General features: G+C 40.8%; 1 protein-coding gene across 1 annotated transcript in view; it reads left to right on the top strand.

Annotated features, from left to right (window-relative positions):
• The window catches only part of LOC135227049 (F-box only protein 5-like), a 36,722-nt gene extending 13,633 nt beyond the window's left edge, over nt 1-23,089 (top strand). The window contains exons 3-5 of the mRNA XM_064266855.1: nt 12,843-13,320; nt 19,035-19,199; nt 21,331-23,089. Coding sequence (XP_064122925.1) covers nt 12,843-13,320; nt 19,035-19,199; nt 21,331-21,576 — 889 coding nt within the window. The 3' untranslated portion in view covers nt 21,577-23,089. The remainder of the gene's footprint in view (nt 1-12,842; nt 13,321-19,034; nt 19,200-21,330) is intronic.
• Nucleotides 23,090-23,491: the final 402 nt, after the last annotated feature.

Below are 23,491 nucleotides of genomic sequence, written 5' to 3'. Positions count from 1 at the left end.
TGTTATTCTAGTATTTGAGCAGTCCCACTCTTCTAGGCTCCGTACCCATGTTTGCTGAGCCTGATCTCTAGAAAGGATAACAGTCTCCTTGGGGACCTTATCCTCTCTAACCAGAGCTGCCTCCGTAAGCCTAACATAGCCGATAAATGGAGGCTGTAAACCTTCGGGGAAAAACTCGAAATCCTCGAGCCTACGTGTGCCGCAACCTTCTATAGTCAACATCCCATTGACAAACGGGAAGCGAAGTTATGCCACCCTCCAGGGATTACCGGGGGTGGTTGGAAGGGAGGAGCGTGGACCCGTCATGGCATGCTCTGAGCTTGCATCAAGCTACTAGAAGGGGCCGAAACTGCCGACTCCTGTCTGAGACCTGCAATCAGGGAGTCCTGAGCACCTAACCTGCTAAACACTTCTTCAAACCTTGCTGCAACTGAGCTGAGTAAACTACCAAGGCTACTGACTGATTTAGAATATTTGTGTTGAACTGGTCTTGGTCAACGGAAGGAGAATCATCCTGTCCCTCTTGCGGTACCTTATGAGGTATCCGGTCCCTAGAGGTTAATGGAATGGGACTGGTAGGGCAATAGGAAGAATTCCCTCCTTGAGACCTTGGGATTGAAGGTTTGGAAAGTGACTTTATTTTAGTTTTAATAGTGTATGAATCCTCTGGTGACTGCCCAGGCCTTGGCATAGTCTCTGATCTGCCTTTAAGCAAGGTTTTACCCACAGGTTTTTTCTTTAGTTTCGGAATCACAGAGAAGGAGTGCAACCTGGGAGGGGGCAAACCTCCTGTGAAACCCATGAAGGAATTGGAAGTAGAAGGAGAGGAAGAATCAGAGTCACTCAAGGAAAGATCCCGGTGACTAACTAAGCTAGCCTCATTACACTGTTACCTGTACCCGTGCCTAGTGTAACGGGCAAATCCTCAACCACTTCAAGTGAGACTTCCTCTAGTCCAAGGTCCGGCAATTCCGCCTCTTGCTGTTCAATAACTGAGTCTTGTATTGATTTGATAATTGGTGCCGCTACTTTTGGATCGACGTATCCGGCAGATTTTCCGGCTGGGAAGAGCAAAGTCGCCATATCTCGGGACAGAAATATACGGCTTAGCCTTCCCTACGTTCCGTCCAAACCCTCCAACCCAGATCTTGAGGGCGGAGAGTGCAGCATCCTTAATAGACTGCTCAGCCTGTAATGCAAGGAATGTGTCAATACCAAGTAAATTCCTTGAACATTATTCTATAATTATTGATTAAACAATATAATTTAATTTAAAGAAATTTTAATTGATCATTTATTTCATCTCATTTCAATATTTTTTTTTTTTTTTTATACAATAAACATAGAATCAGCAGGTGCGGCAACTTACCGAAGAGGTAGCCTGATGTACCAAGTCGTAGCAGGCAAAACAGTTTTCATGATGCCAGACCACGGAATCAGGAAGCAGCACTGCACAGGGGGCGTGGCCCCGACAAACGTCATGGCCGCACGGATCTTGCAGAGCAGCACTACAGCCGGCAACCAGACACTGAGAGGCCTGTAAGTGCAATAATATATAAGAATCAATTGCACACACTTAATAGGATAATGAAATATATTTTTCTTTTTTTGCCGGAGCATTCCGGCTATAAAGAAAAGAAAGGGTATATATATTCATATGTTAACGTCCCGGGGACTGTGTAGGAAAAAAACCACCCGGCGTTGTAATACGCCCGGAGCTGTATGACCCGGAGAGGGGGTACACGAAGTAACCCGGGACAGCCACATGAACTCGCAAGTTCCGTGGCAAGAAAAATAAAAATAAAAATAAAGATAAAGATAAAAATAATGATAATAAAAACTAAAATAACAAATATACTATCTCCGCCTACGGAAGAGTATCTTCCGTAAACATAACCCTCAATGACTCCGGGAGCGGCCGGAATCTAACCCGCCTTATGCGGAGAGGGAATGTTTTAGGCGGATGGATGTAAGCTCCGGGAGTGAAAGAAGCAGAGCGCAACAGTCCACGGAAGCCGAGGCTGAAACGCAGTGCGACTAACAACTCCGGAGGCGGTCGGTCTAAGAAGCGACACTCCCCAGCCCAATGTCCTGGGAGACCCACTACACCTCCCCTCAGCTGGTGGGACCGGCCCGTCAGCGACAAACAACGAGAGCGGCACCCAACTACGGGGAGTTCCCACGAGAGGGGAGGGAGGGAGGGCTGAAGGGGGGACGATCACTGGTGACCAAGCGATTCCCCGCGAATAAAGGTATCACGAGGAAAACGCAGGCAAAGCCTATGAAGGCTAGCTGCCGACCGAACACCCAAATATACATAGACAAAATAAAATCAATTACTTAAAGCTAAGGGAAAAACATGCTTTAACAGGGGTAATGAAAATAAGGGGCGAAAAATATAAAACGCAATGGAGGCCACTCGGTGAGAGTGGGCGCAACAAGGAAAAATTACTTGCTCACCGACAAAACGAAAACAAACGGTAAGCTGACGAAAAGAAAAAGGGGGAAATCTTGAAGGAAAAATACCAAACTAAAAATAAAAGGGGGAAGGGGGGAACGATAGATAAACAACGAAGCACGAAACAAAGAAACGTGCACGAACGCCGACCCCCTTGAAAAACAGGAAATCATGAACATAATAAACGTAGATCAAACAAGATCGAAAAAGTAACTGCCACCCAAGATATAATAAAATAAATACTGAAAATATATACTGAAATACCATAAGTTACGAGTATATAAATATAAATATATAGGTACTGATTACTGAAAGAAGCCCGCTCGAAATTGGTACAAAACAATGGGGAACGAGGTAATGGCGGCTCGCTACCGCTCGTTTACGGGAGGAGACGCCTAACAAAATCCTAAATAAAGGCAAAACGAAAGGCAAAATCACTCCCTAAATACAGAAAAAGGGCGAACCAGTACTTAACTTGGGTGAAGAGGCAGATTGACGATCCATAACGAAAAAGAATAACGAAACCAGTAAAAAGAACAGATAGCTATAAAAAAGCGTGCAACGCTGGGAGGCTATCGATAAGAATGACGCCTCAGTCCCCTTCAACAGGGTAGCTGGGTGTGACCTATAGGTCGGCTCCCCGTTTTCAGGGTCTTTTGATGAGGAAAAGGCTAATTGGAGGGGTTACTGTGGTAGTGTTTAACACTCGCCCCAGTTCTATACCGACACCTTTTATTTAGGTGAGCGAGTCAGAGACTTCTGACATGTCCAATTTAGCAGTTCTCTGGTATCATAGCAATATTTTACTAGAAATAGTGCTAAAGAGGACACATTTCACGGAGCGACACGGCTGAGCCCAGAAAACATAGTTTTTGGTTTCCTTTTAGTTTAATTAATATCACAAAAAAGAAATATACGTTCATAATAATCATTATTTATTAACATTGTCTTTATAAACTTACGAAGTAAAACTTTGAATGGCCGTATCTCAAAACTATACTTATTGACCTTCAAAATCTATCTTCTCACTTAGTTTTAAAGCTATAACATTGGAATTTGGTATATAACTCAGAAAGACATTATAGAACAATCAAATCAAGCCCTTTTTTTCCAATCAGTAGTAGATGGCAGATTTGACTCCTTTTTGATACCTTCTCTCGGAGAATTTGTGGATGATGACCCTGAAGAAATGCTATGCCCAGTCAGAGTACTACGAGCTTACTTGAGAAGAGCTCAGCATCTCAGGCCAGGATGCCAATGGCTTTTTGTGAGTACAGGATGGAACAAGAAGGAAGTGTCCAGGAATACAATATCGTTTTGGTTTAGAAAAACGATCAGGAATGTGTACATGACAGAAGCTGGAGGGTCAAATAATCTGGAGAGAACTAGAGCTCTTGACATTAGGGGCTTGACCGCTTCTTTGGCATTCAAGAAAAATATGTCTGTGGAGAGGATTTTGAAAGCTGGTATTTGGTAATGCCAAACAACTTTCACTTCCTTTTATTTAAAAGATGTTGCCCATAGATCCTTAGACACTTTTTCCTTGGGTCCAGTGGTGGCTGCTCAACAAGTGGTATAGCTCATCCAGTACCCCTAGTGGGTCAGTTAGTGTCTAGTCTAAGATGAAGATATGAAAGTAGAATGAATGAGATGATTGGTCCCTTCTTTCCTACACTTTCTATCTACTCCTTTACCTTCAGGCAGTAAGAGGGAGAGTGCCATCATAAGCTGGAACGGACTAGATGCAGGTGAGGGAGACAGCCATACTGTAAAGATAATCTAGAGCTTAGGATGCTTTTCAGTAGCAACACATTCACCTCAATAATAGATAGAGAGTGGGGTGATAATAGATCCATATACAGGGACTGGAGTTTCTTATGAGAACAGATAGCTCTCTGAAATGCAATATCTATGGTATTGTATAAAATATCCAGAGAGGGAAAGCCAATAGTTTTATACATTCAACTTCCCTGTCAGATATATACTTAGCTTAGCTTTAGACTCCGTCGTCCTGACAGAAATTCAAATTTCGCGGCACACGCTACAGGTAGGTCAGGTGATCTACCGCCCTGCCGCTGGGTGGCAGGAATAGGAACCATTCCCGTTTTCTAATCAGATTTTCTCTGTCGCGGTACTGTCAACATCGTTGTTGGTACCTCCTGACTTGATTTTAGTTTTTCATCGCCATCGATCTTCTGGGCTGTCTTTTGCAGGGAAGTACTGGGTCTTTGGTTTGGCAAACGCTTTATTAACTTTTTAATGAATTTGGCTTAGAATTTTCGAAGAAAATTTGACGTGAAGCTACCGAATTTTTCGGTAGACACTCACATATTTTGCAATAAAGGGAAATATTAATATCTATTCACTAATACGTGTAAGAAGTGTTAAAACTTGATTGAGGAAATATAAACACTCTAACTTCCTACTTAAGGAAGTCAGAAAAGCATATGACTAGAAACGCTTCCTTTAGAAGCTTTAATAAGTCTCGTGCTAACGAGCAGTTAGAGTATTAACAGTACTAGTTTTTGTTGCATCCTCATCACCTTCTTACCTCACAGAAACTACAAATTCATCTTGTGCAAATTTGAAGAATAAATAGAGGGAGCTCAAAATGCGAGCTCTTAAAAAAGGTGAGAAGTGAATATAGTGTTCCCAGTGCAGTGGAGGGTGCATTCTGATCGGCTCTCTCGCTCCCAGGCCTAGACCTCTTCCAAGCTCCCAGGCCCAGAGGAGAAGGAATGTCGAAAGCCTTGCGGAGGATACGGAGAATCCCCACCGATCAGGCGTCCCCTCGGCAGGATCTGGAGCATCCCAGACTGCCAAGGATCGCCATTGCAAAGGCATCCTTAAAAAGTGCGTCTCTTCGTCCGATTCTTCATCTTACATCCAAAAAGACAAAGAATGGACATGTTTGGAGTTCGGACGATCTATCGCGTTCTCTGGAAAGTTGGAAAACTCCCACTTTGAAAGAATCTAAGAGAACCCTGAGCGCCAGCCAGGAGCGAGGTTCCAGCCAGGCACGAGGCACCAGCCAGGAGCCAACCGGCGTGAGGCTCCAGCCAGGCGCGAGCCGCGTTCCTGCAACCAGGCGCGAGGCGCCAGAGTTCCTTTCTGCTGATCTGCAATCTTCCAAGAAGCGTGAAGGTGTATCCGATCTTCCTCCTCCACCTGGGAGTGTTCCGCTTTCAAGCAGACAACAAGCTCCTCAAGATGAGTGATCTTCTTCAGATCTAGAAGAGCCTATTTGGCGAGAAGGCACCAACCAGGCGCGAGGCGCCAGGATATCCCGAATCGCCTTATGAGAGAGAGGTCAGCCACGAGGCTCCTCTTATTAGTTTTTAGCAGGATCAGCCTTCTCCTGGCAAAGGCGCAAGATGTCGCACAGGTGGCCGTCACTTTTGTCAGGATGATTCTGATACTGAGAGAAGCCCTTCTCCAATATTCAGAGGACTGCTGTAACAGGCAGTTCCTCTCAGCGTGGACTCTCTCCTTCATTCATACTCTTCCCTCATTATGACGAGGCAAGAGCTACGGGAGTTTTCTTAATAAGAATCTCATCTATTTGGCGTTTGGGAATGACTGCGGAAAGGGAACATCAACCTTCCTTCCGTAAGCTCAAGATCTGAACAGGAATCCTGTCCCTTCCGCGATTTCTGTGGAAATCACGAAGACTTAACGAGTTCCTGGATTAACTTCCTTCCTTAGGGAGATATTAAACGTATTGTCAAGTAAGTGCATAACACATAATTGACAAAAAATGTATACTCTTTGTATCTTAATGGGTTAGTTCTCATTGACAAAGATCTCAATACATCTTATCGCGTAAGCATATAAGCTCTCTTGGAAAGATTTGGAGGAGCTCTCATTCATTGATTAGAGGCTCTTCCAGGTAATAGACGCGTAGACTACGTCCTTTAAGTCTTATGTCCAAGAGAATAGGAAGCTTGAGAGATTCTCTTCGATCCTCGGTTCTCACTTGGGATCTCCTTCGGCTAATACTAATTCGTTCTATTGACGAAAAGAACGAAGATAGTAAATTTTCCATTCTCTCTCTGCCTCGGCGAGGAAAGAATGTAGTAGAGAATTTGGTGTATAAGACTACTGTATGGTCAAGTCATATGCGCATACTGTAGTTACCTATGGTTGGCAACTGAATTCCCTGTATCCTTCCAGGAGTTTCCTAGGTAAGGACTACGCTTAAAGGGATTGTTACGACAACACCGATTCAGCTTCTATATTTAACGAAGGTTGTTTCGCTTAAATATGCATTATTGAGAACTTCCTTAGGCTCGATAATAATTTTATCATATTCCTTCATTGAATGGAGTAGCTGGCAACTCAGGAAGAATACGGCGAGACAGTGAACGTAGATTGCTGTCACTGTAGACCAACACAGTACCATCTAGTTCTCGGTCATGAGCGGTCGGTTACATCTCTCTCCCCTATGGGATTGACTGGCTAACCATATCTCTCCCCTACAATCACGGACATAGCCTCGAATTGAGGGGATTTGTAGGCAATTATGGATAACATTGTCTGCATTTTGCTAAGAAGCTTTCAATAGAAAGATCTCTTGCAACCTTTCAATGCTGTTTACCGCAATGTAACAGAATTATGGACAATTCTAATGCGGCAGAGCACTATATTATATAATGCTCTCATCCTTACGAAAGCATAGCCTTATTAGAGAACGGAGCATGCTCAGTGAGAAGATGGATGAGTCTGATGGGAACCATTTTCTTCGTGGCAGAAGTTTGTTTCCCTGAATGGACTATATTACGCCTATAAAGTTTTTCCTACTAAGAAACGGAAATAACTTATGAGAGGGTGCCGGGTACCATGACAGAGGTAGATGTTCTGGCACATAGTCTAAAAGAATTGCAAGCAATTTAGGTGACTTGATAATTTCTTGATATAGCGAGTTTTAACTGAAGGGTTCAGTAGCCTCTCTGACAGCAGGCTCGGTAACGTCACGGTTCGTTCCTGATTTTGTTCCCCGTCTAACTGGACGGGGGTTCGATCCCAGGGAGGGACGAAATAATTTTTTAAATCAAATAGGCCAATTCCACAGCTCTCATATCTCAAGGAGCATCGAGAATCTCTTTTTTCGCCCCTGTTCGAGTTAACAAGAGAGAACCTGTTTGGAACACAGACATGGAACGTAACGATCCTTAAAAGGTTCGCTGCACGATGTTGCACGTCTGTGAGAACCTTCTCGATCGACGGTAATAACTATTGACGTCTGTCTAATCTTTGTTGGAAAGAGAGTTGTGGAAACCTGCGAGACGTCTTCTTCATAGATCTCTTCGCAATGTTGAAGACGAAGAGGCTTCCTCTAGACTGCTTCCTTATTCTCGATCCAAGAGCGGTAGCAGTGTACGCCATCCTTTAGTTTGAAAGGGGAATAAACATTAGTCTTTTTTCCCCTATATATAAATTCTTAACAGATGTATTAAGATAATTACTGGCGTCAGAGGAAGAGAGGATGATGCTTTTTGCCCCATTTTGGCTTTCGAGAGGCTGGATTCACAGAGGTCACGTCCTTCTTACAGCACTTTCTAAAGGCTTTCCCAAGAGAGTCGGTCTACTCTATCAGCCTCACTTAGAAAGGGACCTCAAGAACCTCTCCACTCTGAGTCTGTCTGCGTGCAGACTGACGAGAAGTTGACATGAATGAGAGGATTTTTCAAGAGAAGTTGACATGAATGAGAGGATTTTTCAAGGTGAATGACAAGTGTCATGGCCAAGACAAAGAAGTGCTGCAGATCGTGCTGGGTTGAATGAGGAAACTATCCTCTTCCGATAACTCTGTAACCCACATGGCGGTTTTCTTCCCTTTTTGAGAGAAGAATCACCTTTGTATATATCTGCTATCAAAGAATACAGTAGCAGGCTATACTCTGTCTCTACAAAGGGACTTAGAGATAGCAGAGGACTAAGATCTTCGGGATCTTATACGATACCTCAATACGACCAAGAGTAGGACATCATGTACTTCGAGTTGGGATCTTTTCGTGGCCCGCAGATTCCGTGTTCCGACAAGTTGGAACCTCTCCTCGTCAAGCTTCTTTTAGAAATTTTATGAGGAAATTCATTTTTTCTCTTGGCCCTACCAACTACCAAGAGGACAAGTGAATTTTTATGTATTGGAATCGCGCATCGGATTCAATGGAGACTCGGCGATTGGTTCTTGCCAGCATAGTATGTCTGGCAAAGAACTAAAACCCTTCTAATCCTGGCTCAGAGCTTTGAAGTCAAGGGACTATCCCAATTGATACGGGAAGAGATAGAAGGGTCTCTTTGCCCAGGCAGGGTACGTAAGTTTTATCTTCAGCAGAAGAAATGGCTTAACGTTTGCCTACAGTCTTTGGGGTGCGATGAGGGCTCAAAGCGCTTCCCATAAGGTACTCAGAGGGACACGATAAGAGCCAAGAAAGCCCTGGGTTCGCCCACTTTCGGCTCGGAGTCTTCTTCGACTTCCAGGCTCCTTCCCCTCCTTCGGGCAAGGAGAGGGAAGATTCTGCAACGAGAAACCTCCTCAACATGCAGGAATAGATCTCGTTAGCAACGGAAGTACTCATGAAGGATCCTCCTCGGAGGAAGACTCTTCTCTCTCGTCCTGTTAAGATATCCTATCATCTACTGGATGTAACTGGCTACAAGCGCCTCCCCTCGTCCTAGGCCAGAGGCTCCAGGTAGAAGAGTTCCTTCCACCCTTCTCCAGTCTCCTGACAAACTATTGTGGTTTGTTCAGGATCCTTGGGCAACGAAGCGCCAGCCAGGCGCCAAGTGCCAAACAGGCGAAAAATGCCAGAGGCAGACAGCTCGGATGAACGCGTTTACTGTCTGATGCGGAGAAGGAGCGGGCCTCCAACCTGGCGCAAATGTGCCAGAGGAGAACAGATCGGACAGGTGAGAGTGTCCGATGTGAACATCGCCAGCTAGGCGCGAGGCGCCAGAAGCGCCAGCCGGGCACCAGGCGCCAGAAGTGCCAGGAGCCAGGCGCCAGCCAAGAGTGATGCTCCAACCAGGCGCGAGGCGCCAGCCAGGCGTGAAGCACTGGCCAGGCGCCAGGCTTCATCCAGAAGAGATCCATATCAAAGAACTCCCTGGCCTTCTTTGAGACATTTGTGATCTCTAAAAGCACTTGATAAGTGCCTTGATGATTCCTTCAAACAGCTGAGAATTAAAAGCGCATGAAGTGCGAGCTTTTGCAAATTCTTGTTCTTTCCATAACAATATGTCAATAAAGGACATGTTAGCTGTCACATACGGGAGATGCAACTCTGTGTTGACTTCCCATTACCGAAGGATGTCAAGATAACCTGTGAGAGATCCTTCTCTCTTGGTTTATACGTGTCTGCGGATACGTTACTGGGATAGGGAGCCGATACTGATCCTTAACTAGTGAGTTAAATTTTATTTAACATAGAGTTTTTAGGGTTGTTTGAAAGGAGTTTGGGGATAACTCTTTTCAATTTAAGTACTAACCCTCGTGTTAGGATCAGGTGATCGGGATCGGTGTTGTGCTCCTTAATTATGCCACTAGGCAAGGTGTGTTGTCATGTAAGTGGATATGACCCCATTGACAAATGCCATCAGGATCTGTCGGGTAAGTGGATAAGACCCCATCGACAGACCCACAAGAACTCTTAGCCATAGGTCACATCCTCGCTGAGGCTCTTGAGGCGAAGCAGACTCCTAGGCAGTAGCCCATGAAGTCTTCGCCTAAACAAGTAGGAACCAAGGTTTTATTTATTACCTACAACGTATGTTGTTTACCTGTCTATTCAGTAAATAGCTGTCTCTTACCCACCACCAATTGGTGCCAATCAGCTAAGTATATATCTGACAGGGAAGTTGAATGTATAAAAATGATATTATGATACAATAAAGTTTTATGCATACTTACCTGGCAGATATATACGATAAATGGCCCACCCAGCCTCCCTGCAAGAGACAGGTGGAAGAGAGAAAATCTGATTAGAAAACGGGAATGGTTCCTATTCCTGCCACCCAGCGGCAGGGCGGTAGATCACCTGACCTACCTGTAGCGTGTGCCGCGAAATTTGAATTTCTGTCGGGACGACGGAGTCTAAAGCTAAGCTAAGTATATATCTGCCAGGTAAGTATGTATAAAACTTTATTGTATCATAACAATATCATATTCTCCTATATCTTTGGTTCTGAGGTTATAGTCTATTGTCTTAGAATAGGTCTATTCAGAAGTGGATAAAGGTGGCAAACTCCCAGTCAGTTACAGAGACTTACCTCCCACCAATGAGTAAGTCTATCCTAATGTTAAGACCCAAGGTTTGTTTCGTATATGAACAAGTGACAATTTTTTAATCAATTTGTATTTTTTATAACTAACAAACCTGAGGTCTTAACATATAAATGCCCACCTCGAACCACCCCTCTAACAGTCTAAACTGGGTAGGAAGAGTAACTGATAGGTCACGGGACGCCCAGGGCATTCTGGGAACTACAATGCCCCGTTACCTGGTGCAGATGCCAATAGTCCCTGGATCACACAAGTTTTTTATTAATTCTACCAGTTTTCCAACTTGGCGCTAGTGTTATCTTAATGTTAAGACCTCGGGTTTGTTAGTTAAGGAAAATACAAATTCATTTAAAATTTGTCATTTTTTAATCATTTAGATTAATTTTATAAAATGGTGGTTCTAGATATATTGTGACAGAGTCTTGTAATGCCAAGCATTTAAAGACTTAGTGATACTTAACAGAATATGAATTCTTTTGTTATTGAATTTCCTTGCTGATCATCCTTGTAAGGGCTTTAGTTTTGCCAGTACACTGTAGGCTTTACTTAAGGTTCTTTGCAGCATACCTTTGGACTCTTGCTGCAACCCCTATATCACTGTTCATATTCTCTTCCATCTTGCTTTCCACCCTCTTAACAGTTTTTTCATAGTGAAACTTCGAGGTTTTCCTCCTGTTACACCTTTAAAACCTTTTTACTCTCAATTTTCTTTTCAGTACTGAATGATCTCTAGGCCTCAATGTTTGGCCTTTAGCCTAATTTTTTAAAAATTTCATTTGATACCATGTTGATTATGTGAATGTTACTAGGCGTATAGACATTGTGTGAAAATTACTCTTCAAATCTTGAAGCACTTACTATAACATTAATTACAGCTGTGATTCCATTGTCAAAAAGTTTCATGGCAAAATCTGTTAAGTTGGTGTTAGTGGTCAACAAATGAGGAAAAATTTGTTTTTATGGGTTTGTTTTTCAATAGTGTATTCTTTGTCTTTGTTCCTAGTAATTTAGCATAACTGAGTATGTTGAAGGATGTCTGGTCTTCCTGATGTTGAGTAGAAAACTTAGCATGCCCAGTGCCAGAAAAAATCTTGTGTAACTAAATTGATAATCAGCTGAATATCTTTCCAACCATTCTAGAATACAATCACTTTGGTAAGTTTTGTGAAAGAGGCTTGCATGACATAGATGTGTCAATATATGAACAGGTCTTGAGAAATATCCCAATGGACTTAGAGAAGACCTTGAACCAGTGTATGAATGGTATTCACTTTCAAAGGGATGGGGAAAAGAACAGAAAAGTTCAAGATAAATGTACTGTATTCAAAATTATGCTCTTTTTTTGCTGGAATATGTGAAACTTCATAAAGTTGCAAGAACTGCAATGATTTATTGTTTGTTGAATTTTGTCATCATATTCCCCTGATGCCTTCTGTGTTGTCAATGGCTGGGTCCAGTTTATCTAGACCCATTGTATTTGGTGATATTTTGTTGCAAGGAAGGGATATACCATTATGAAAAGCTGACAGTGTAAAAGCTAGTGATTATTAACTGTTTATGGACTGAATTAGTTCCTTGCTGGACGAGTGGTTTTCGCACTCGACTGCCAATCCGGTGGTCCGAAGTTCGATTCCCGGCTCTGCCAATGCGGAATCATATAAATTGATTTCTGGTGATAGAAATTAATTTCTCGATATAGTGTGGTTCGGATCCCAATTGGTTCCTAGCCACGTAAAAATGTCTAATCCTTCGGGCCAGCCCTAGGAGAGCTGTTAATCAGCTCAGTGGTCTGGTAAAACTAAGATATACTTAACTTTTATGGACTGAATTGTTTATCTGTATGAGTCAGCCCTAGTTAACCAGTGCAGTTAAGAGTTTAGGGTGAGAAGAATTGTAATAAATTGCAGTATTTTACTGCTTTACCTGAAAGTAAGTGCCTCAGCAATGAGCTAAAACATTAACATCAAGGCATTTTGCTTTTGTAATTATAAGCTGATTTGTCATTTGTCTAGTAATCTTACAGTGCAGTTAAGTGCTCATTGTTTGTACAGTTATTGTGGCTGAGGTAAGTTTTATAACTTTCACTTAATTTATTTACAGATTGGCAAGTACCCCCTGTGAGAGTAGCATCAGGAAGAACCAAAGCATATCATTTCCCTCACCCTGTTTAGATGCCATAAAAAAATCATGTTTATCTATGGACTCATTAGTGAGTGGAACCTCCACAGCTGAGAGTGAAGTTGAGATAACCTCTACAAAGATGAGCGACAGTTCACTGAATGCTGTTAAGGGTCAGCAGTCACTTAAGTCCCAAAGAACAAAATTTAGTTCTAAGGCTAGTGTCACAGAAATGCCTCTGTTGAAGCCAATATTGCGAGCAAAGAAACCTGTGAATATATTGTTAAGGATTCTCAGAGAAGCTGATTATCTTCTGTATGAAGTGCTAAAACACCTCTGTCCCCAAGATCTCATTAATGTTAGCCATGTCAATCGTCAACTGAGGAATTTTATTCTTGGTCACAAGGAACTGAGTATCATTATTACAAAAAGAAGAAAGGAATGTGAACGCATTGGAAAGGTAGGACTTTTTCTATTTGTAAAATTTGTAGTATTTAGTATTTTCCAGTTTTATAAGATGTTTCATCACTTGAAAGTGTCAATGTTTCTAGGGTGTGGTACTTTGCATCTTTAAGGTTGTTTTGTATTACAGAATATCTATATAACTTGTACAGTATTGTCTGAACAGATTTTCTCATGTTAGTTTTGATTTTGTTTTTATGCAGTTTTTTCATTTAGGAGTTTAGATTACCAGACTAAATTTTATTTTATATTTATGAAGTGGAATGATCATTGAATGTTATTAAAATTTCATCAAATATACAACATTTTACCAATTTTTCAAACTCACATTTTTAATATTAATTCGTTCAGTTCAGATCTTTATGAATACTGTGTCGTTTATACAAGAAATTGATATTTCACTTGTACATGGATTCCTTACCTGCATTCACCCTAACTTTATCAACTTTATTGATCTTCAATTCCTTTACTCTAAACCTGTAAATTTGATCATTTTATTAACATGATATTGTTCCTACACAATATACAAACCCTTGGTCCTTTACAGTAGGCTATATGCTTACAGCAAAGCTGGAACACGGCCATTAAAACTTGAACAAGGTTGTTAGGCACTAACTACTACGTATTTGGTAGGTAGGGAGACCCGCTTGCCTTGATGTAAGCATTCCGCTTTGCTTTCGGCTGTCGTGTGATGTAGACATGTTTTTATGAGCTCTTACTGGTGGGGTCTTATCTTTTATTGTTTTTATATTTTTAATATATTGTATTTTATATTTATTAATACAAACCCATGTTTTGTGATAGCCTTGCAGGCCGCCTTCCCCCAGCATGTGTACGTATCTTTGGGTCGGTGGCCAATTAACCCTTATCACATTCACAGCCCCTTTGATTATAAGGGCGCGGAAATTTATTTATTATTTTTTAGATGTGCCTCTTGCCACTTGCACCTGTTGGAAGTTTGCCGGGAGGAAAATTCAGAGCATTTGCCCTTAGTTTTTCTCTCCCGGTATTCTTTCCTTATGGTGTTTTCTCCAAGTAGATGTAAATCTCCATCGCTTTCTTTACTCACTTGTTGGGCAAGGAAGAGGAGGAGGGGGAATGTTGGCGATTGACTGACTTATTCTCAGGGGTCTCTTCTCATGTCAGAGGGCAGTGCCCTTCAGAATGAGAGGGGTCTCATTTTATTAATAATATTTTTTTTTTCTTCAGTTTGACAGTTTGTAGTTGCAGGACTCGGCAGTAGATGGTTGAATATCTGTGTTAGTTATCCTAACCTTTGGGAGTGTACCTGTGACACTACTATGCTGTGGCACTGCCTCTGTGTGTGTAGATTGCTACTGTTGCTCTGACGACCAGTCACGGCTGACTTAGAGACCTCTCACCGTCCCAGTTCAGGCACAGTGCGAGAGAAAGGGTGAAACATTCACATGTTTTGTCTCTTCCTGCCAGCACTACCTAGCACTTGCTGAGTGCTCGGCAGGTTCCCACCTGGTGTCTTGATTCTGAGGATTCAAATTCCTGGAGAAGCATGGAGGAGGTTCCCTTTGAAAGTTATGGAACTTTTAAGAGAGTGCCTCTCTGAGGAGGCTGTGATTCTCTGTGGCTCTTCCTGCCCTTGGGATGGAATCCAATTTGCATTCTCATGTTTTTGGGAGCCTCGAGTGCGCAATCTATGGAAGTTGCACTCTCAATCCAGTTCTTCAATGCCTGCATCTAAGACTGGTTCTATGCCTGTTCCTCCTCTTTCTTCGGAAGTTGAGAGAGGATCACTCCTGATGATCGTTTTTACGAAATTCGGGAGTCTTCACAAGAGCTTGGATTATTTGGAATCACGAATACTTAAAAGGCTAGGGAACATCACTCCTGTTGATTGCCCTTACAAGATTTGGGAGTCTTGCCGAGCGCTTGGAGTTCATTAGAATTTCTAGTGCATGGTGCTCTAATTCTTTAGCATTGCTAGCACTCAGGCGAGAGAAGACACTCCCAATGATTGTTCTTACGACATTCAGGAGTCTCGCTGAGCACTTGAATTCCTTCAAATTTCTAGTGCTCTTTGAGCATTCTAATTCCTTGGAACTTCAAGAGCTCACAGAGCATTCTGGATTTTTAGAATAAGTGCTCAGCTTGTGTTATATTGTCTGCCTGGGGTTTTATGAAATCTTGTGCATTTCTCAACCAGTACGGGGGAGTTCACTTTCCAGTCCAGTTTAGGAATGCAATGAGAGAAGTGCAGACACTTAGGTGTGTTTCGACACTGCCAACCAGCACTTTTTAAGTGCTCGGTCAGGTTCCATCCCTGTGTCTTGGACCTTAGGGTTCTGAGCACACAGGATAGAAGAAACAGTCCCTCTTTGAACTTGCTTCTTGAAGGGCTTCGGCCTCCTGGGAGACTAGTGCATATTGGAGGAAGGTGATAGATTTAGCAGATGAGTACCGGTCATAGTTGCATTAGTACATAACCTGCTGACCTGTTCTTTTGACCCCCCTCTGTTGTTCCGAGAGGTACAAGGCGGACAGAGAGATTTCCGAAGAGTTTGTCTATTTTTCAGAATTTGGCTAAAAAAGTTAGTATCTCGAGATCGATCATCATATTGTCTTGTCATACACTTGAGTAGTCGAGGAACGTTTCATTGGTTCCTGTCAAATTTCCCTTCAAGGAGAGGAAATGTGTGTTTCACACCTCGGGAAAACTCAAGGGTTTTCGTACCTGCCTCATTCTGGATCTTGGCCATCTTCCATAGAACTTCCGCCTCTCCTGTGTTCTCGTTTCGGGAACAGTTAGTTCAGCTAAGAGCTAGTCGGTTTTGGTATCCTGTTGACGCCATGGAAGCCTCCCTTCGGGACATCTTCGCCCTTTCTTTTTTCATTAGAGAATGAAGGAGGTTTGCTTCCAGTCCTTAATCCTTTTCCTCTCTTAAATGATGAAGAAGGAATTAAGCCTGGTGCTCGATCAATAGGAGCCTTTGAATATATGTACATACTTTTATATTCTCCTCGCAACATGCGTTTGTTATCAGATGCACCGAGATGATAAATACCTCCTCATCAATATCCTGAAACTCAAGGCAGCCTTTCGGCCCTCCCATGAATTTTGGGATTTGATTTTGAGGTACCCAATGGTATTGTTAAGCAACATTTCCCTCCTGTTGTGGTTAACATGCAGGTGCCTGAGGGTAACTGTTGTGCACTCAATAGCTCTATCAACCAAACACATTTCAAGATGAAATGTACCAGCAAGCAACTCAGCCTGCGGAGTCAATTTCCCATGTGGAGATTGTTCGTCTTATTATGTATTGTTTCTCCTCAGTCGAGGGTTAACTACTCATGAGGAACCTCTCTGTCTAGCCATCTCAGAGACTTAGGTCTCTGGGTGGCATTTGAATCTTGTTTATGGTTCCTGTCTTGTGCTCCGCACACACCCTTGCAAGAATCGTCAAAGAGAGATGTCTCAGTAGACTCCTTATCATATTTTGTTTACTGCTCGGTACAACAGAAGTCTGTAGGTCTTCTGCTACATCACACCTTACCCATTGGCCACTGTGATGCCTCAGAATGACTTTTTCAGACAAACTTGACAGTTTTTGTCTTCTCTACATTTTTCTAATTTATAAAGTGTTCAACAGACATTGTTCACCCCAAATTGAAAAAGAGAGGAGTTTCTCCTTGACCCAACCTTTGGCGCCAGTGACACAAGCAGTTCCTCAGGCAGTACAATCCCTGTGTCTTCACAGCTGAAAGACTATCCAGCTTGCAAGCATAGGCTATCTTGCCAAGCAGCAGTGGAAATAACCGGATAACTCTTTCAGTCCTCAGTGACATTCCAGGAATTGGAGCCGTCATCACTGGTTGGTGTCATTGACGGGACTTTTCTCTGGTCAGAATTGCGAGAGTTACTTCTCTCCAATTCATTTGTGAAGACGTAGGGCCACATTTGCCCTAGTCTTTCACCTAAGTAGTATTGTTTCTCAGTCAAGATTCAACCAATTTGCATCTCGGCAGTTGTAATGAACTCTGAATTATTTGGACAGGATTGAGTTTTGAAGGACTCAATCCTGAAGGGGTTCATGAAGGACTCAAGACCTTCATGAACCCCTACGCCTTGGACTTTGTAATTGATGATCCAGATCAATCATTGCTTTGTCCTATTATCATGTTGCTGTACCTTTGGAAGACTTGACGTCCTTGACATGGAAGTTGATAACCTTTCTCCGGTACTGACTCACCAAGGGAGAAGTGTCTAAGGACTCTTCTTTCTCCTGGTTTTGCAAGATCAGTAGGAGGTTTCCCCGAGCGGGCACAGTACAATTGGCTTAGTCTTTTCCTCATATCCCGAAGAATATGTCAGACTGGAAGATAGAAGTGGTATCTTCAGGACCACACTTATGTCTTTCTTCCTTCGGGTCTTTGCCCACGAGTCTTGGAACCTTTTTCCTTGGACCTGTGTTGGATGCTCAACAAGCAGTGTTTTCTTTCCTGACTCCTCCTCGCCCAAGGTGTACAGTTCTAGAGATGAGAAGGATTTGACAGTGACTTGCCTCTCCTCTTCGTCCTTCCTTGTTCTTCTACGTCTCCTCCTTCGGGTTGAGAATATGACTCGAACCTCCACTTCCTGGACTGGCATCTGATGCAGTAAGTCTGCACATTGAGGTGAGGAAGGAGAGAATGGCAATAGGCAAACTCTTCTTGGGTCTTTGCCTTAATGCCTCCAACTCTTAATAGTCTTTCTAGCCTTTTTTGTGAGTTACGATTCCTCACTTGTTCAAAAAGGCCCACAAGTCCGACTCTTGTTCCTGCAGTTCTTATACTCCTATCAAATTGTCAGAGGCGGGGCACTCCTTGCTCTTTTGACCAGGAGGGTTTGCATATCATGTAGAAATAAATAAAAAAAATTTGAAAGTAAATTGAATTTTTTCTAACTACAAATCTGAGGTCCTATACACTAATGCCCACCTCATGCCACCCCTCAATCTGAAACATGGGCCAAAAGACAAAGTGGAATGTTTACATCCAGGCAGGCAGGTCTCCGCGCCTACAGGACCGTGTTCTAACTTCGCCATAAGCAAATGTATTCTTTTTGTAAAGGACCTGGGGTTTGTATTAGTATTAGGAAAAAGACAATTTTTAAAAATTGTGATTTTAACTGCCAGATAACCAAGGAATTAACACATGTACACACACACAGAAGTTCTCTCTCTTTCAGGTATATGCATAGAGACTTAAATCAATGTACATTTCAATGTGGTGTGTTACTTGTTATAAAATCCTTTGTGAGTTAATAGTCCAGTCATTTTTAATCATTAGTTCCAATTCTGAGACAAACGATATAGTTCTCTCTCTCTCTCTCTCTCTCTCTCTCTCTCTCTCTCTCTCTCTCTCTCTCTCTCTCTCTCTCTCTCTCTCTCTCTCTCTCTCTCTCTCTCTCTCTCTCTCTATGGATTGTTGCCCATTTTATGCTCCTATATCCTATACAGTCTACCATCCCGCATAATATTGTAATTTATGAGAAACTGGTGATATTCTAAAGCAGTTCTCCTCATAAGGAAAGCTTATAATTCCACAGTCATTAATTGATGTCTTTATTTTCTTTTCATTAGCAGTGATAAATTTAGAACGGGTTTCATATCCTGCAGAGCCGCACTTCTAACTTAAAACTAATGTATGGTACACTTTTGTCCTAATTATGTGCTTGATAATATATTCCTCTGCTTTCAGGAAAATCTCAAGCTAAAGAGACTTGGTGAAGGAGCTGGGACGTCCTTTGTCAAGTTGTCTCCTCGTAAACAACTGGGAGAAATTCAAAACCAACCAGCTTGTGAAAAGAAACCGCCTGCAACAGTTAGCTGTCCATCTCCACCTCTGTCGGATAGATTTATTGAAGTTAGTTCCTGTTCTACTTTTTCTTGTATTATAATTTCATTGATTAGTTTTTGTTCATCAATCTGTAAACATAGTTTTCTACCTTTATTCCTCAACTCTTCCTTACTGATAGTTTTATTGTTCCAAGGTTGGCTTGGTTGCACCCAATCTGTGTTGTGTTGATGTATATTTACAAAAACTTTTCAATAGTTATTTGCTATATGCATGAGTCCCACTTACTAGTACATAATCATATGGTTGCTTGATAAGTAATAGGTATGTTTAGGTTTATTTTAATAGTAATTACAAGAATAAAACTTTCATTACAAAAATGAGGTTGCCAAATTCAAAAGGACGATTCTCTCACAGTTCATCGTCATCATCCCGCAATAAAACATTACCCCCTGCAGTAGGGTAGTGTCATCACTGTACCTCACGCACTGTAGGCATTACCTAAGGTTCTTTGCAGCATCCTTATAGCCCCTAGCTGCAACTCCTTTCATTCCTTTTACTTTTCTTTGGCTCATATTTCTTCCATCCTACTTTCCTACTCTCCTAACAATTGTTTCAACATATTTTCAGCACTGAATGACCTCATAGGTCCCAATCCCTGGGCGCTCTTCAGTAAACTTTTAGTCCCATATCATTAGTCTAGATTAATTTTTCATTGACCTCTTGAATATAAGAAAGTCGATGTTTTTTATTAACATTATACCAGGTTTTCAATTTTTATGGTCAGACATCTGATGAGTCTGTGCAACATCATACTTGCAACCAAGTCTTTGCAGTATAAGCCATGTGAGAATTTATGCAGGAAGTGCACAAAAGAGAAGACAGATGTTTGACCATAGAAATTAAAAACTTAATATAAAACATTATGTTGCTGATGAAACATACAATTGTATTCAGGAGATCAATCAAGTCAATGTAGATTGATGGAACAATACTAAGCATTAGTGAGGAGCACCCAGGGAATGGAAACCATGTGAGAGAATTAGCTTCCTGAATTTGGCAAAACTTAACATCACAGTGAAAGTTTTATTCCTACAAATAAGGTCAAAGTAAGCCTAAATATTCCTACTGCTTGAACAAGCATCCATGTGATTATGTATATGGGACTGTGGCTCAAAAAGGCCTTACCCATAATTAATTCCAGGTACTGAATATGCATTTGGGATTTTTTCAGGAACATTTCATTATATATTTTAGTCGCTCAATGTGATGTATGGTAAATTTTGTAATGAAATTATGATTATTCTTTTTCTGTCTCCTCAACATTCTTTTTTGTCTTTATTACAAAACTGTACATATAGTTGACTAATTTGCCTTGGATTATACTGTTAAATTTCTCCCTTTTCCAACTTGGATCCTTTGCTCATCATTGAGGATTAAGTTTTCCTCGCCATCAATGGTAGTTTTGAAATTCATTCTTGGTGGTTTGAAAAACTACCCATGAAAATAATTATTCCTGTTTTTATTATGAGGTACTCGACCACTGAATCACCAAGACTTGTAGATCTTGATTTAAATATTTATACCTGTTCCTAAATGAGAGGTGAAAATTGGGTTAGATACCACTAATGAAATTTGCAGCTAAATGGGAAGGGCTAAACAAAACATTACAAGTATTATTATTACATATATTAAGAACATGAACCCCGTTCATATGGAACAATCCCACAGGGGCCCATGGCTTGAAATTCAAGCTTCCAGAGAATATGGTATTCATTTGAAAGAGGACAGTTTTTAAAAAAAATACATAAATTAATAAATAGATAGAAATGGAAGTAAATTATTAAAATACAAGGGTAGTAAGTCACAAGACAATTGCAGGGTTGTTGTAAAGAACCTTAACTACTGTTTGGTGGTTGGATTAGGTTACACTGACTTATGTCTGCACAGGCCTTTGCCCTAAAGCTGCCATTAAAGTGGTGAGGTGTGAAAGAGAGTAGGGGACCTGGTGTTGACTTCCTGACTGCCCAGTCAACAGAAATAGTCACTATCTACATTGTGCTACCTTGTAGTTTGTACCTTCTATCTGATTTACCATAGAAAAAGTTGTGTGTTTATTTCAGTATCTTGGTGCACTGTATTATGGTTTTTAATTTGACTTTCCATGACATATTTAGCTTATGTTTTATCATTTTATTAGGAAGGAAAAAAGCTGCCACAAGGAGAAGAACTCCAGAAATGTGTGAAGTGCAAGGCACCTGCAAAAGTCTACAAGGCTGTTTTGCGAGCTGTGTGTTCCAGCAAGAATTGCCTTTATGAGTATTGCATGAGATGTTTTCTCCCCGTTCATCGAAAACCCCAGGAATGCTCAGTACTTAAGCCAAGGGCAAGGAATGGTGCTGGTATGTTCTCCAAAAAGTGCAAAAAAAACCTGCGGAGATTATGATGTTCTTTCTTGTATATTTTAGAGAAAAAAATATATGTAGTGCAATTTGTAATTAGTGTCCATATGTGCATAGATAAATTATATTTAGATATGGCTCATTTGTATATAGTTGTCGTCTATATAGATTTTATATCCCATTTACTCTATTGAACAGGTTTTAAAGTATAAAAAAAAATACTGCGGTGCTTACTGTACAGTAGAATATATTATTTTTAAGCAGTTTTAAGTCTTGGAGGGAATATTATGTAATGTTTTTTATATACCCAAGACATTAAGAAATAAAAGGTACAAGTGCGTGTATGTATTGCATTAGATTTTTAATCCTCAGTATAGTTTATTTGGATGTAATCCAAGTGTGTTTTGCATGGTATGAATGTTTATTCCTTTTTAACCTGCATGGAAAATTTGGCAAATCCCTGTTCTATGCTTGGGGAAGTGTTTTTCATTGTATGAGTTAAGTATGAAGAGACAGAGTGTAATTGACTGTATGTGTCTAGAAATGAATGATTTAATTCAGAAATGTTCACACTCCTTATCCTGTCATTTTCTGCATTAAGCTATTACCAATTTTCCTTGAAAATATATATGAAAAGAAAGAAGGCCTGAAAATGCAAATGTTTCAAAGCAGTCATCTTCATGGGTGGCTTTGCTTGAAATTTAAAATGTAAATATTTTCTTAAGAAAAAAATAGATTGTGAAAATTCCATTTATTTCTGTAACATTTGTGAGCTTGCTACATAGAAGTAGAAATAGTCTAAAACAGGGTACCACTTATTACATAACTGACAATATCTTTTGATGCCTGCTCAGTCCTTCATAGAAAATTTCAATGTTAAATGAGTGCAAATGAAGCCTGGTCACTGCAAACAGATAAAGGTGATATTTTTCAAAGTTAAAAGAATGAAATATTTATTTTTGCCATGGTCAAAGAATGAAATGTTATGTGTAAAGGTATCATATATTTTTACATCTTCATCTTTTATTATAAGTCAGGATATATTTTGTTCCTTGATGGCAAGGTCAACAAAATTTTCAAAGTTTTTTCAAATCATTTTGTTAACTGAATGAATGATTTTGAGGTCAGTATATGTGCATTTATTCTAAGGGTCCTTACTGTATTGTGTTCATTTATTTTGTAAGGCTTATATTTATTCACAGTAAATCCATTACTTATAATTAGCCCAATTTCATGCTCAACAAAGTTGTGATAATTAAAAGTAATGTATTTTGAAAAAATAATATACTTTTTTTTTTTTAAGATAATATTCGGTGACTTGGCAGAGAAAAGGACATAATTTATTTTTTTGTTAACTTTATGTTGTACTTCATGGAGATGACTACAGGGTGCCATGACATGACAGCACACCACAGACAGTAGTAATTTACAGGGTCTTTATATTGTTCTTTAGGTCCCAGCTGCATTGCTGTCTGCCTTTTATTTTTCTGTAGTTCCTTGTGGTCTCAAAATCCTACAGCACTTTCCAATATTCACAACTTCACCTTACTTTTTTTTTTTTTTAGCACAGATGTGACTTGTTTTACTAAAATTTTTATAATGTGCTTTCTCGCACGCACAGAAATAGGTCCCAGCTGCATTGCTTTGTCTGCCTTTTATTTTTCTGTAGTTCCTTGTGGTCTCAAAAATCCTACGCACTTTCCAATATTCACACTTCACCTTACTTTTTTTTTTTGTTTTTTTTTTTCTTTTTTTTTTTTTTAGCACAGATTGTGACTTTTTTTTTTTAAATAAAAACTAAATTTTTATAATGTGCTTTCTCGCACACACACACACACACACACACACACACACACACACACACACACACACACACTATTCTTGTGGTGCTGCTACCTTACTGTGAATGAACTTTATGCATGAAATCATCATTATTGTACAATAGTACTCTGAAGTGTT

The sequence above is a fragment of the Macrobrachium nipponense genome, chromosome 15, assembly GCF_015104395.2.
Source record: "Macrobrachium nipponense isolate FS-2020 chromosome 15, ASM1510439v2, whole genome shotgun sequence".
In the NCBI taxonomy this organism is placed as follows: domain Eukaryota; kingdom Metazoa; phylum Arthropoda; class Malacostraca; order Decapoda; family Palaemonidae; genus Macrobrachium; species Macrobrachium nipponense.
This window is presented reverse-complemented; position numbering and strand designations above follow the sequence as displayed.